The 13,843-nt window shown below is 35.8% G+C and overlaps 1 protein-coding gene across 1 annotated transcript; it reads left to right on the plus strand.

Moving 5' to 3' along the window:
* The first annotated feature begins 1,358 nt into the window (after positions 1-1,358).
* On the plus strand, positions 1,359-7,756 carry LOC147544810 (rab GTPase-activating protein 22-like). The gene is made up of 6 exons (XM_086633296.1): positions 1,359-1,529; positions 2,497-3,069; positions 4,503-4,635; positions 4,935-4,984; positions 5,552-5,605; positions 6,163-7,756. Exons 2-6 carry the CDS (start codon positions 2,945-2,947, stop codon positions 7,424-7,426), a joined length of 1,626 nt encoding a protein of 541 aa, XP_086489422.1. The 5' UTR covers positions 1,359-1,529; positions 2,497-2,944; the 3' UTR covers positions 7,427-7,756.
* Positions 7,757-13,843: the final 6,087 nt, after the last annotated feature.

Below are 13,843 nucleotides of genomic sequence, written 5' to 3' on the forward strand. Positions count from 1 at the left end.
TTTCAGAAGATCAACCAGTGGTTACCGTGCCTTTCTTGGCGCTACTTTGATCTTCTGGTCTTTAAAGAAGCAAAATACCGTCTCTAGGTCTTCCATAAAGGCAGAATATCGAGCCTTGTCATTAGCTACCTCTGAGCTTCTCTGGGTTTCTTATCTGCTAAAGGAGCTACATGTCTCAGTCAAGCTGCATATGCTTTTCTTTTGTGACAACATGGGTGCAAATTACTTGGCTGCAAATCTAGTACTTCACGCTAGAACAAAGCATGTCGAGATAGACTTCCATTTCATCAGGACCTTGTTCTTCAAAATACTGTAGAAATCACATTTGTTCCTTCTAATCAGAACTTGGCAGATATCTTCACTATAGGAGTGCTTCTCTCTACTTTGGTATACATTCGAGGCAAATTCATGTTCCTCCCCGGTCCGAAACATCTGTTTGGGAGGGGGGGGGGGGGGGGGGGAATGTGAGAGAGAAGAGACTAAAGTCAAAGAGTAAAGAAGTGGTCAAGAAGTAACCAAATTACCTAACGTGAAATGGGTTCATCAAGAGATGGTTATGGGCGCACCATCACACGAGTGCTTCACATGAGGTCATACTAAACATAATTAGTTAGTTAATGTGGTTGTTTTGTAAGTAACTTCGATTAGTTAACTTTCTCTCTCTAGACTTCTATAGGTAGAGAACTATTGTATTGTTTTGATTAATCATAATAAAGCAATACTTTTACGGATTAGTATTACTTTGAAAATAAACATTTTCTTCTATCAGCTTAATAACATGTTGAGATTAAAGGTTTTCCATAATTCTTTTAAGAGATACTGCCATGTACATTAACTGTAACATAGAGACCGATCATATTTGTATTCAAATGATAACCGATTATATTTTATATATAAGAACAAAATTAGTCATTAATTTTTGCCTGTCTATATCACAAATTATTAAAACACCACTATGCTTTGGAATGTCAATCTAGTATTCTTGAAGATAAACTACTTGGGTCAAAATTCAAACTCAAAATGGTAGAGACTTAACACCTATACTCGTATAAGATAAATTACTTCCATCCAAATTTGACTTCAAATCGTAGATACTTGCAGGGGAGAGATGGGAAATATTGAGCCAAAATTAACATGGTAAAATTGTAAATATCTAAGATTCTGAAGTTGTAAAGATGCCACGTAATTCTGTAGACTGAAGAATTTTTCGAAAAGAAAATACCAAGATATTTGGAAGAGAATAATGGCAGATGTAAGCAGAGTGTAAGAGAATAACACCACTAAAAGACAATCATGTATGATCACAGTAGGCAACGTAGCAGATAGAAAACTGAAGGTAGTATAGCATTAAGAAGATCCTGAAGTATGGAAGTAGAACTCCTGTGGGTGGGCTTGTAGGGCCTCCGAGTCTTCGGTTAAGTCCACTAGAGAAAAGAGAGAAGAAATAAAATCAGATTAACCTAGAGAGAGAAAGTACAGACAGACTGAGATAGAGAGAGAAAGAAAAAAAGAAATCATTTTGGCGATTGGTAAGGGGACCTGGAAATTGTTGTTGGGGAGCTGTAGTACAAAACCAGTTTTTTGTACTACAGCTCCCCATACCAATTTAGTATTAGGAGCTATTTTTTCGGATTTGAAATTAAATAATGAAATGGAGAGGGATTAAAAAAAATAGTTACAATTAAAAAATTGTAATACTAGTAATTTTTCTTTTCTTTCCTATTTTTTCTTAAACCCTAAATATTTCAACAACAATACCTCTCTTTTCTTCTCCACAATTAAGTTACAAAACAACCATTACCAATATCGCAAGATATTTATGATGTTGTTTTTTTAATGGAGGAAAAATATATTTTTCAATCGAACCAACAACCACCAACCCAATCAAACAATGTTAGTATAGATGAAGATCTCTCTCAAGATGTAAGGAATTCGCAAGACAAATATTTTCGGTTAAATTTTATTTCTCTTTTTTCCTTCAACTTTAAAAATTTGCCCAAAAAGAGGCAAACTATTTCTGTTCGTTCAACAATTTCCCTAGGGAAATTTTACAAAAATTTCCCCCCAGGTCAGGGGAAAAATCAAATAGTTTCTTTATTTGTGAAAATTCTCTATTTAGAAAAAAGTAAAATAGTTTCTCGATTTTGGTTGATGTCTTCTTCATAAAATACTTGGGTAGAAGTCGCCATAAATTTGTAGTTAATGAACGAAAAAGATTGCAAGAGGGATATCTAGGAGATTTGAATTCAGAAGAGAGAACGAGTTAAAGAGGAAGAAAGCGTTTTTCTTTTTGTTATTTCTGAGATATTTGACTATATTACACTTAAGTCCTTCAAATTATGAGTTTCAGATTTAAAGTCTGTAACATTAAAGGTCTTTAAAATAATAATCCAAAAGTCTTATCTCCCCTTACTAATCTTTAAAGCTCCCCATCCATAATAGCTCCCCAACAACAATTTCCAGCTCCCTTTACCAATTGCCATCATTTTTTTCTAGAGAGAGAGAGAAGAAAGAAGAAAAGTGGGGATTGAGAGAGAGAGAGAGAGAAGAAAGAAGAGTAAAGCAGTTGGGTTTCAGTTGGTGATGGTGGAGAAGAGATTGCGCGTAGTGAAGCGCGTTGATTTAGTAGCAGTAGTACTAATTTATTTGGTTTTGGTGGTGGTTTGGTTTATGATCTGTTGTTTCAGTGCCGGAGTTGATGGTGGTGGTGGTGGTGATGGTGGAGGGTTTTTGTTTATGATGGTAGGAAAACCTAATTTTGATGTTATTGGAATAAAAGATTCATCAGTGTCTGCCATGGCTGACCTTGCCTTGGCTGGCTCTCACTTGTATTTACTCTCATAGGTTCACTGGAAAACGAAGAAACCCTAGAAATTAGAATACCCAAGTAAAGAATAATACTACTAGCAAAAAAAAAAAAGTGAAACATTAAAACCCTCAATAGATGAGATCTCTTCGACGGATCCCTACTTCATCTTCATCTTCGTGGATTCATTTACGATCAGTTCTATACGTTGTTACATCTTCTTCTTCTTCCTCCTCCTCTTCTACACCAGTCTCATCTGATCCGTAAGTCTCTCAATCTCTAATTTTATTCCTTTTTTTAGGTTTGAACTTTCTGATTTCGTTAAACTTCACCTCCAGATCTGATCTCGATTTACCGAATAAAGTGTTATCTTCTGAGTTAAGTTTTTAAGTTATTTCCTTATTTTTCGCTGATTGATTTGGATTTGTTGTTGAGTTGCTAATAGAACTCGTTTCTAATGAGTTTAGGGTTTTAATTTGATTGGTGAAAAGATTGGGTCTTTAGTGGATTAGTGAACTTTTTGTGCCTATTTAGCTTCAACGTGGAAGAAAAAGGGGGGTTTTTTTATAATTGGATTTATCTAAATTTCTTGACATGGTTTTGGGGTTATCTTTTTTAATTAGTGGATTTAGTTTTGATGTTAATGGCTTGTAGTTGAACAAGTCCAATTGAATACTTAATACATCTTCTGTGGGTAATGAGAGAAATTTTGACCTTTTCATGGTCATATGTTATCTTTGTTTTTGGTTTTTTAGAGTGTTATTGATAAGCATTGCAAAGACCTTTCAAATTACCAATGAAAATAGATCTTGAATTTCGTTTCCGGTCAAAAAGACGAAATTGATTCTTAGATTCTAATGAACTAAGGATGACTAGATCTTGTTGGACTATGCCTAGTTCTATTATGGATTTAGTGACTTAGGGTTCCTTCAAAGAAGCTCTAGACAGAATACGGAACTCAGCCTGGGTAAGAGATGAGGCTTCCAGTTACTCCACTTGTCATAAAGTAGTGGACATTCTTACTTTGTGCTAGTGAAGTAAGGTGTTTATCTTCATTTTTTTGGTATGACAAATGTTACTTTCAGTCAATGTGTTTTATATCTCGTGATTAGGGCATAGTGTGGGTTGTGGTTAAAACTCCAACAGAAGTTTGAATTGGAGTGCTTGAGAATGATTCGTCCTTAAAGGCTTCAGAGAATGGTTGTGCGTGTCTGGATTTGTAACAATTAGTCTTGTTTCTACTCAAGAACTCTTTGTTGCTCGTTTGCATTTGTAGGGACTTAGACTTTGTCCACCTTCCTTGTTCATCACCGCAACTTTAATTTTTAAGTTTTTACCCTAGAAGAAATGACATAGCATGACTTTTACAACAAGGGAAAGAGCATTTCATTGACCCTCTGAAGTTTTGAATTTACCTCAACTGTGGTGGTGGCAGCATAGTTTATACACCTGTTCTTTTTCTTTTCTTTGTGCACCAGAATCGTATATGGTTGGTGTTATTCCTTTTTTGTTATCCTTGATGCGAAAAGAGCGACCCACAGTTTATTGCTTTGTACAATATAATTCTGTTCTATTGAACTTTTGGGCACAGAAGAGGTTTTTTGTCTCGTCAAGTTTTCATTTTCTGTTAGTTCATTTTCTTCCTTGTGCTTCCTTATTTGGCTTAATGATACTTATGATTCATTCCCTTTTTCAGAGCCAGTCTTAAATCACCATGGTCTCGAAGGCGAAGAAAGCATGCCCTTTCATCTCGTCAGTGGAAAAAGGTCTCTACTCCAGATGGAAAAATCCGTGATACAGTAAAGTTTTTGAAGAAAGTTCGCAGCGGAGTAAGCCTTTCAATATAGTTGATTATTATATATTCACAACAGTACTAGTGTCAGAACCTATGGAGTTTTGGTGAAACCCTTTCCAGTGAGATTTATCCGCTAGCTCTTTGGATTTTCCATATCTCAATGATGCATTTTAATCACAAGAGACCATCGGATTAAACCTCCTGGATTCACAAGGGGTTCATTAAGTTCTAATATTTCTATTCTTACTTTCTTGCGCCTTTTCTCCACAAATCTTCCTCCATCCTCTTTGGTAGTGTTAATTAATTATTATTTTGTGTTCTCTTTCTTTGTAGGGAGTCGATCCCAGCATAAGGGCTGATGTTTGGCCATTTCTCCTTGGAGTGTAAGCTTTCTTAGCTCTGTTTACCAATTCGTAGCATATAAAGGAAGGATAGATTCACAAATTAATCTTTCAATTTTTGTTCTTTCACATTATTATCATACTGCAGATTGTTAATTTTTAAACTACACCTTACTTTTTCATGTAAATTCATTTGCTGTTTCAAAAAGATAAACAAAATAAATTCTTATATTCTAAATATATCTTTAGATTCAACTAAGATAGCTTTTATTTGAAGGGATTAATTTAAATTTAGTTGTGGTGTCAAGTAAATTAGAAAACAATGCACAAATAAGACTTTATCCACTTCTATTTTATTGTTATTATTATTTGTATATACATTTTTTCTTTCCTGATAAAAGATTAGAGAGATAAATAATATTAAATTGATTTTTCCAAAAAAAATCTTTAATATTCCTTCTACCTGTGTGAAAATATTTTTTTTCTTTTTGTGGTTCTTATGGAATCATATAAATTGCATGGTTGCTTGCGTCTGCACATTTCATTAATTAATGGAGCTTTCACCAAATACCTTTTCTATATTTGACTTTCGATTTGCTTCTTCTACAGCTATGACTTGAACACTACACAAGAGGAGAGAGATTCTATAAAAAGTCAGAATAGGTATACCTACAAACTCCCTTGATCTGTTACATATGTGAATTATACTTGTTGATTGGTCTTCAGTTATTAGCATTTCAGGGTAGGCTGAATATCCCGTGAATTTGCTAATGTTCACGACCCTAGTAATGCTAATGTTATGCTTCGTAATGCCTAGTTTAAATGCTACAACACGAATCATCAGTATTCAGAAATGCTATCAAATTTCGAAAATCACGGTTTCTGAAGTTCTAATAAAATTTTGTGATCACGGAAAGTGCTCTGTTTAATATTCTTCACATTTGTGGTCTTGTTCAATTTCACCAATTATTTGGTCGTAGATGCCCTCACTTATCAGCGATGAACAAATAATGGACCACAAACTTTCTTACTAGCGAATTACCATAAAATATTAAACAGAGCCAAGCTTACATTGGCAAACAAGGATTTGACTTATAAGTATATGTAGTGCTAGCTGAAACATTCATACCTTTGTTTTGAAACTCATAGGATTAAATACAAGTTACTTCATGTGGTTGTGACTTAGACAAATATAAAACATGGGATTGATTTTTGTACAGGAAGAAATATGAAAACCTTAGAAGACAGTGCAGGAGACTTCTAAAACGGAATAATGAGAGCTCAAAATTGAAAGAGAACAGTAGATCTTGCATAAACGAAGAGGGCATTGATTCTCCTGGATCAGAAGATGTGGTTAGTGCGAGGGAGTCCCTTTCGTCTGAGGACGGTATCCTAGATGACGAAGACTCGGACCAACCTGTTCATGTTAAAACCCTTAATGACCCCAACTCATTGATAGAAGAAGATGATGATCAAAATGGATTCACCAACGTAGATGCATCCACAGAATCGTCTGACTCTAACTCCTCGGGCGAAGAAGCTGAAAGCCAGGTTTTTATACCCGTTGAAGTGAATGAAGAAAATGATATAAACAGTACTCCTAAGAACTCTTCCCCGTCCACACCAAATGGTGGGTCAAACACCTATACGCCCGAAGATTTTGCCACATGGCAGAGGATAATCCGTGTTGATGCAGTACGTGCAAATGCGGATTGGGTTGTCTTCTCCCCAACTCAGGCTGCAGTTTCAGAGGCCAGGGCTCGACGTTCAGCTGAGGCTGTCAAGCTAAAGGATTATGACCATTTAGAGCCCTGCCTAATCTTCCATGCTGCCCGTCTCGTTGCCATTCTTGAGGCTTATGCACTCTATGATACCGAGATTGGATACTGTCAGGGAATGAGCGACTTGCTCTCCCCAATTATTGCTGTGATAGAAGAAGATCATGAAGCCTTTTGGTGCTTTGTTGGTTTCATGAGAAAAGCTCGACATAATTTCAGGCTTGACGAAGTGGGAATCAGGAGACAGTTAAGTATTGTCTCGAAGATTATCAAGTCTAAGGATTCCCACCTATACAGGCACCTCCAGAAGCTTCAAGCTGAAGATTGCTTCTTTGTTTACAGGATGGTTGTAGTTCTTTTTAGACGTGAACTGACATTTGAGCAGACCGTTTGCATCTGGGAAGTAATGTGGGCAGATCAAGCGGCCATTAGAGCTGGAATTGGAAAGTCGGCGTGGGGAAGAATCCGACAGAGGGCCCCACCGACGGATGACTTGTTATTATATGCAATTGCTGCTTGTGTTCTTCAAAGGAGGAAGCTGATCATAGAGAAGTACAGTAGTATGGATGAGATAATAAGGGAATGCAATAGTATGGCTGGACATCTCGATGTCTGGAAGCTTCTAGATGATGCACATGACTTGGTTGTCACTCTTCACACCAAGATTCAAGAAGATCAGTCAAATGTAAGCGGCAGCTCGAGTTAAATAATCAACCGTCTAGGAACCATCGGGACCAGGAAGACTATCAATGTCGGCCGATGAGGTTAAATCTCTCTTTCTCTGTCTTTTGTTAATTAATTTTTTGTTGTTTATTTTATTTCTTTTCCCCTATACTTTTCAAAGATTAAAGCAAGAGGGGAAGATCTGCAAAAATGTTGGTTTTCACAGTTAGGAGTTGTAACAAGAAATTCAGAAAGGGGAAGTAGTATGAATTTGTAATGTTATATACAATTCTTGTCATTGCCCACTTCAAGATTGGTTTTGAATTGTTGTGGCAAAAACATCAAAGGTTAAAAGAACAAGTTTTAACTTAAATCTCATGTGATAGATTCCGAACCTCTTCTTTTAGTATGTATATCTGTTCCTTATTTTGTTTTTATTATGAGAAAACAACCAATTAAGTAGTTGAAATTGCGACATGAGGAGGTGGGTGATGGCCTAATTTTGACTGAAATGTTTGTTTTTGTCTATTTCGATGTCTCATTCGGTTAAATGACGGATTTCGTTTGATTCTTTGGTTTTGAATGGGACGACTCAAATACCCTTGAAAATAAGTTGCCAGCGGGTGAAATGATTTTAGTTGTAGTGTAGACATCTGAGGGGAAAAAAATTCCACTTCTAGGTGTTGCTTGTATTTTTATAATTGAAATAGTTTAAAGTAATTCATTTTTATATTTGAGTACTTTTATGTGTTTACTACTCTAATAATGTGAAACGTTAAAACAAGTTCTCTTTTTGAATTCAAACTTGTTTTGTAAGCTAAAAAATACATGTATTAGATTCAATGATGTGATTTGAGATAAAAACATTTCAAACGACTAAAATCACACTAAATTGTTTCTCATTCAGATTCGAGAAAAAACACAGTACGTTAGAGTCCAATGTACAGGCTGAGCTCCCGTGGAGTTGGGGGACTCCCAACCCCAGTTATGATCGCCGAGAACTTCCCCAACTGTCATAATTGCGTGGATTCCCATATCCGGGTATCCACCTAATAGTATTTTTTTTTTGTTAAATCTTGTTGTAATTACTTTTTATTTTTTAATATCAAGTCTTTTACATCTTTTCATTTTCGATTCTTTCTCCAATTTTATTTTTTTAATCTTTTCATAATTCTCTCTAATATCAAATTTTAAATTTGTATCTAAAATTAATAATTCATAGTTGAAAAGTGAAATCAAAATTCCAAACACGTACTTCGAGCACGTACACAATTTGGACTTGGGAGCTTCTATTGGGAGTCCGACATCGGAGTTGAGAAAAGATCAGGGCCCCCCAAAATTCAGGGGCTCCCAAAATTGGGAGCCCGAGCCCCACATTGGAGTTGCTCTTAGTCGTTTGTTGCTTGTCTGGCTGGAATAAACTCATAAATAGTATTTTTTTTTTTGTTGTTGAAGACTCATCGATGGTACTTGAAATTATCAGCATGGGAAGCGATGGCTCCTTAATTGACCTTCGTCCTTCGTTAACAAAAGTCCTGCTCAGTTCGCTCCTCACTCCATGAGTTGCAATATCGTGCATAGGATGGAGTTCCAAGCCTCAGAGTCATCCCTACCACAAAACTGAGGGGGTGTTTGATTTTTGCACATACTAGGTGATTTCCAATTTATAAGTATCGGCCACCTGTTTTTAGATTGTTTGTTTTTCTGTAAATAAATAAAAACTTCTACCCTTATTTCACACAATGATGATAGGGGGATTCCCCTGGCATACTCCCAGGTGTACTCCCCCTCACAGTGACAAGGACATTTTGGTCTTTTCACAGTTTTTGTCAGACTGAAAAGACCAAAATAGTCTTATCTTGTGAGGGGGATTACACTTGGGAGTATAACTTAGGGAGTCCCCCATTCATTTTCCTATTTCACAAGGGCAGAGAAAGACAAATTAACCAACTCCTAGTTTGGATTAGCCCTCCTAGTCTGGATTAGCCCCTCTGCCTCTGTTCTTTCCAAGGTCCCTCCTTTCACCCCTTTCTTCTACTTATATTCGACCCGGGTGGCACAAGGTCTGATGTGCCCTTTGGTAGCACTCACGGTATCTGGTAATAAATTGGAAGACAAGCAATCAGAGCGAAAGCAAGTATAAGAATAGGATTGTACGCGTATGGCCTTCTATATTCGTAGCATTTCTACGCTTGGTCCACTAAAGGAACATGAACAAAACTATTGCATAGCCCAATAGTATGCAATAGTTTTTAGCGAGTAAAAAAAACCATTTAATCAAAATGTGTAGGAGCTTCACAATTTCATTAATAGCTATACGAGTTATATAATCTGTTTTGTAGCTATAGAAGCATACATATAATAACATTCTGATGGTTGCTCGCGAGTAAGAAAAGGTGTGAATCACATTGTCACTAAGCCATCGCTATAGAAGTATGAAATATCATTATTAGATATCTCTTCTAACCATCTCATATTATTATTAGATATATATTATTTACTTTTCTTGATTAGTTAGAAAAGTTGGGATAATAGGAAATCCTAATTACTTCATTGGGTTTTAGAGTTCTATTAACCAATGTGACGAATCAAACCCAAGATTGTGATGATTATTGATAACTAGTTTTTCCGTGGATGTAAGTCGAGATTATAAGAGGTCCTTCGACTGAACCACGTTAAGTTGTCGGTTTTGTATTTTTTACAAAAGTCAGCAGACTTAAAGGAAGCCTAAACCCTCACAATAGTATCACCTTACAATCAAGGGAAAAAAAATCAATCCATCCCTTTACCTTATGCGTCTTCTAATCTACCATGCCTCGTCCTTTGGCAAAATCTGCTGCATTTCCAGTCTCAACTCAACAACAGACACCTCCTTCAAACCATAGATTTGGTTCATGGTGAACCAGATCTAGAGAGAGAAAGGGAATTTTTTTTTTTTTTTTTAAGAGAGAGAGGGAATTTTTTATTTTTTTTTAGTTTGAAGGTCGCCGGCCTGAAATTTGGCCGGCCGGCGACCCCTGCCGGAGAAGATGATGATGTGGCGTTTGAAGTGACTTGACAGAGAGAGGAAATGAGGTGGAGGAGTGAGAGTAACTGACAGTTAAAGATAACGGAAAAAGAGGGTCATATGAGAATATTTGCTAAAGTAGGGGGCTAGGCAGGAAGCTGGTCACAAAGTTGGGGGCCGTTTGGAAAATAACCCTTACTATATACACACATTTTTGTTTCTCTATTAATTGACTAGACTTATCAAACACTTTATACAAGAAAAATCCAATCTAATGGTTACTAAAGAGGTCTACATTATACTCCATAAAGAAAAGGAATTAACTTGGAATATAGATAGTCCGCACCAAAACCTTATAAGCTTCTGAAAATAAAAGCTGACTTTGTTTGCCTAAATATTTTCATTAGGTCGCGGCTTTGGGGAATAAAGAAAATTCTCCGGGGAATAAATACTGAAGGAGCATACTTACATTTTAGACCGAAAATTTACAAAGTTGTATCTTCCCCCCTAATCTTCATCTTTCACTAAGTTTATCTTCTTCTTCTTCTTCTCTCTAAAAACCCTAATCCAAAAAACCTAATAGTAGTACTACAAATCAGAATCCCGAATAAATCAAGAGAAGAAGATTGAGGAATTTAAAGACCAACGGGGTTCTTCTTCCATCAAATTCGTGTTGGAATGGATACTAAATCATTGTCAATCAACTCACCCAATTTTGATATAACATTACTTTTAGGTTTCAAACTAATTGGATTTTTGAAGGTGTATGAATATTACTTCTAAAACTCAATTTGTAACCCTAATCCCTCAATCTTCTTCTCTTGATTTATTAGGAATTTTGATTTGTGGTACTATTATTGAGTTTCTTGAATTAGGGTTTTTAGAGAGAAGAAGAAGATAAACTTAATGGAAGATGAAGATGAAGATTAGGGGCAAGATACAACTTTGTAAATTTTTGGGTTAAAAGTAAATATGCTCCCTTAGACTTTATTCCCCGGAGAATTTTCTTTATTCCCCAAAGCTGTGACCTTTCATTATTATCCCTATAATTTCAGGACAACTTTCTGAAAAACATGCATATCTAATTTCCTCTCAAAATTATTTAAGCATGGAACACTATATACACAATAATAACTAAGACCTTTAAACTAAAATTTTCTGAATGTTGGACAAAAAAAAAAAACTAAAATTGTGAATCGATCTTGAAGCGACAAAGGGGGCAAGAATTACTTTTCTCTAACCAAAAGACAAGACATTTTTCATGAAAAAAATGTGAGCATGGCATGAAACAGATTTTTGACCCATCCATATATTCTTCCATACAAACTACACAACTCCTACCATTTCCCTTCTTCATCAAATCATCATCCCTTTCATTACTGTAATTCTCTCTCTTCAATCCATTAATGGAAGCTCTCGATGCCGGAATACTCTTACATTCATACTGTTCTTCTATTGATTCTGTCACAACTGCATCATAAACTTCATTAAAAATTTCATCATCATTCTCACCAACAACATATTCTTCATCAGCTTCTTCCACTGTAACCATTATTACAACTTTAACCCTAAAAGAATACTTCAAATTAGAAGCATCAACTGAGTCTTGAACCACCCAAGAAACAATTTGATCTTTAATTTGGTCCAAACAAGATGGATGAAGACAAAAAGAATCAAGTATATTAGAGATATGATTCTCTGTTATTGTATTTGATGATAAATTTTCAGTTGTATCTGAAAAAGTTCTTGATGAACATCTATCACTAACTCTTTCAATGTTTTCCACATCCCCATCAAGTATTTGGTATTCTTCGAAGCGAATTTCGATAAATCCTACTGTTTTAGAATTTGGGTCACTGAAGTTATCATTCTCTGACAAGATTTTAGTGTCATATGCCAAAGAAGAATCGAACAAGTGCGTAAATTCATGATTTGCTGCCATGCTTTGGCTAAAAAAAGAAGCAAAACAAGAAGGCAGAATTTACGGAGAGAAAGAGTATTTGGAAAGACAAAAGGATAGATGATACAGATTGTATAGATTTTGGAAGAATGAGTGAGTTTCTATTTCCTTGTCTCTCTCGGATTAGGCAAGTAGTTGTAAGTTTCAGATTACTCAAACTTTTAGAAGGGGAAGGTTACTTGCAAGTGTTAAAAGCCTAACCCGTTTATTAAAGGCACCTCAAACTTAAAAAGAAACAAAACAAAAACCCAGCTAACCCTGTTGAACCACGGGTCAGAAACTAGCGTACCAGTCACCAGTGTACTTATTTGAAAGGGTCAACAACAAATGTGGCCCGACATATAAATGAATTGAAAACCTAGAAACCTGATTTGCTGGTGGACCCTTTTCGTATATTTGACTTGCTGTTTGGACTCTTTTTTTTCAGAGTTGCACTTTGGACTCCCTTTTGACGGAATCATGAGAGAATATTCCGTCTCCCAAGTTATATTTTATTTAAATCCCACTTTACCCTTGTATAATCAATATTGCACTTGGGACCCCCTAATTGATTTGACCTATCAAGATGACAGCTAAAACTAGTTTCAACCAACTCATCCCAGGTTCTTCTATCTAACTTATCTTCTTCTATTTAATTCATCTTCTTCCTCCATTTAAAAACACACCTCACACAAACCCTAATTACCCAAAATCAAGAAGGTGGTTAATTATCAAGTTGATATCATTGATTGAGTTAAGATCCAACAAATCATCAGGTGAACTGAGTTAAGACCCAACAAATCATCAGGTGAACAGCCATCAAATGAACCACCACTGTTTTCTCTCATTTCATTAAGGCTTTCTTTAATGTCCAAAAGTTAAAAACCTTAACCAAATAATCACTAGAGAAAGGGAGAGAAATGGACCAAATAATCACTAGAGAAAGGGAGAGAGATGGATAAAACAGAGAGGCTCATTACTGTAAAAATGTCAACAGTTAATAAGCCAATTCAATCCCAAAGATGGCGTCGTTATCTGATTTCCTGACACCTCAATCCAATTCAATTTATATGTTCCACTACTAAAACAAAATGCATGAAAGAAGTCAGAGAGAGAAAATGTTTGTATGTCTCATGGTACCTCATTCAAACTTAATTTATATAATCAAAGATGAGGCCTCACATAATTAGCAGGTAATTGCAAATAATGGTGACGAGTGAGATGAAAACGCTGCCTTTAGAGACATACGACCCTTCCAATCAATGGGATTTCTTCTTGCCTTCCACATCTGGGTTTTTCTCCCTCTATCTCTTTTGATAAATTCAAACATTGAAATAAAAAACAACAACCAAACATAAGAACTGGCAAGATATTTTAGATCTGAAAGAGAAACCCTAAACTATTGATGGGACATGAAAATGTCTCATCTGAATCTTTTAACTCGGGTTAGTTAGTCCAGTTCGAGCGGTTACTCTGATGAGTTGGTTGATTTTCTTTTTCAGGTCTCGTTTACG

The sequence above is a fragment of the Eschscholzia californica genome, unplaced genomic scaffold (assembly GCF_041429995.1).
Source record: "Eschscholzia californica isolate CP2 unplaced genomic scaffold, dmEscCali1.0.p SCAF_4, whole genome shotgun sequence".
Taxonomy (NCBI): Eukaryota; Viridiplantae; Streptophyta; class Magnoliopsida; order Ranunculales; family Papaveraceae; genus Eschscholzia; species Eschscholzia californica.

Excerpts from the sequence above, each read along its gene's own strand:
- LOC147544810 (XM_086633296.1), top strand. The coding sequence starts at position 2,945 with ATGAGATCTCTTCGACGGATCCCTACTTCATCTTCATCTTCGTGGATT. Across the intron at positions 3,070-4,502 it reads ACACCAGTCTCATCTGATCC|AGCCAGTCTTAAATCACCAT; the intron begins GTAAGTCTCTCA and ends TCCCTTTTTCAG. Across the intron at positions 4,985-5,551 it reads TGGCCATTTCTCCTTGGAGT|CTATGACTTGAACACTACAC; the intron begins GTAAGCTTTCTT and ends CTTCTTCTACAG.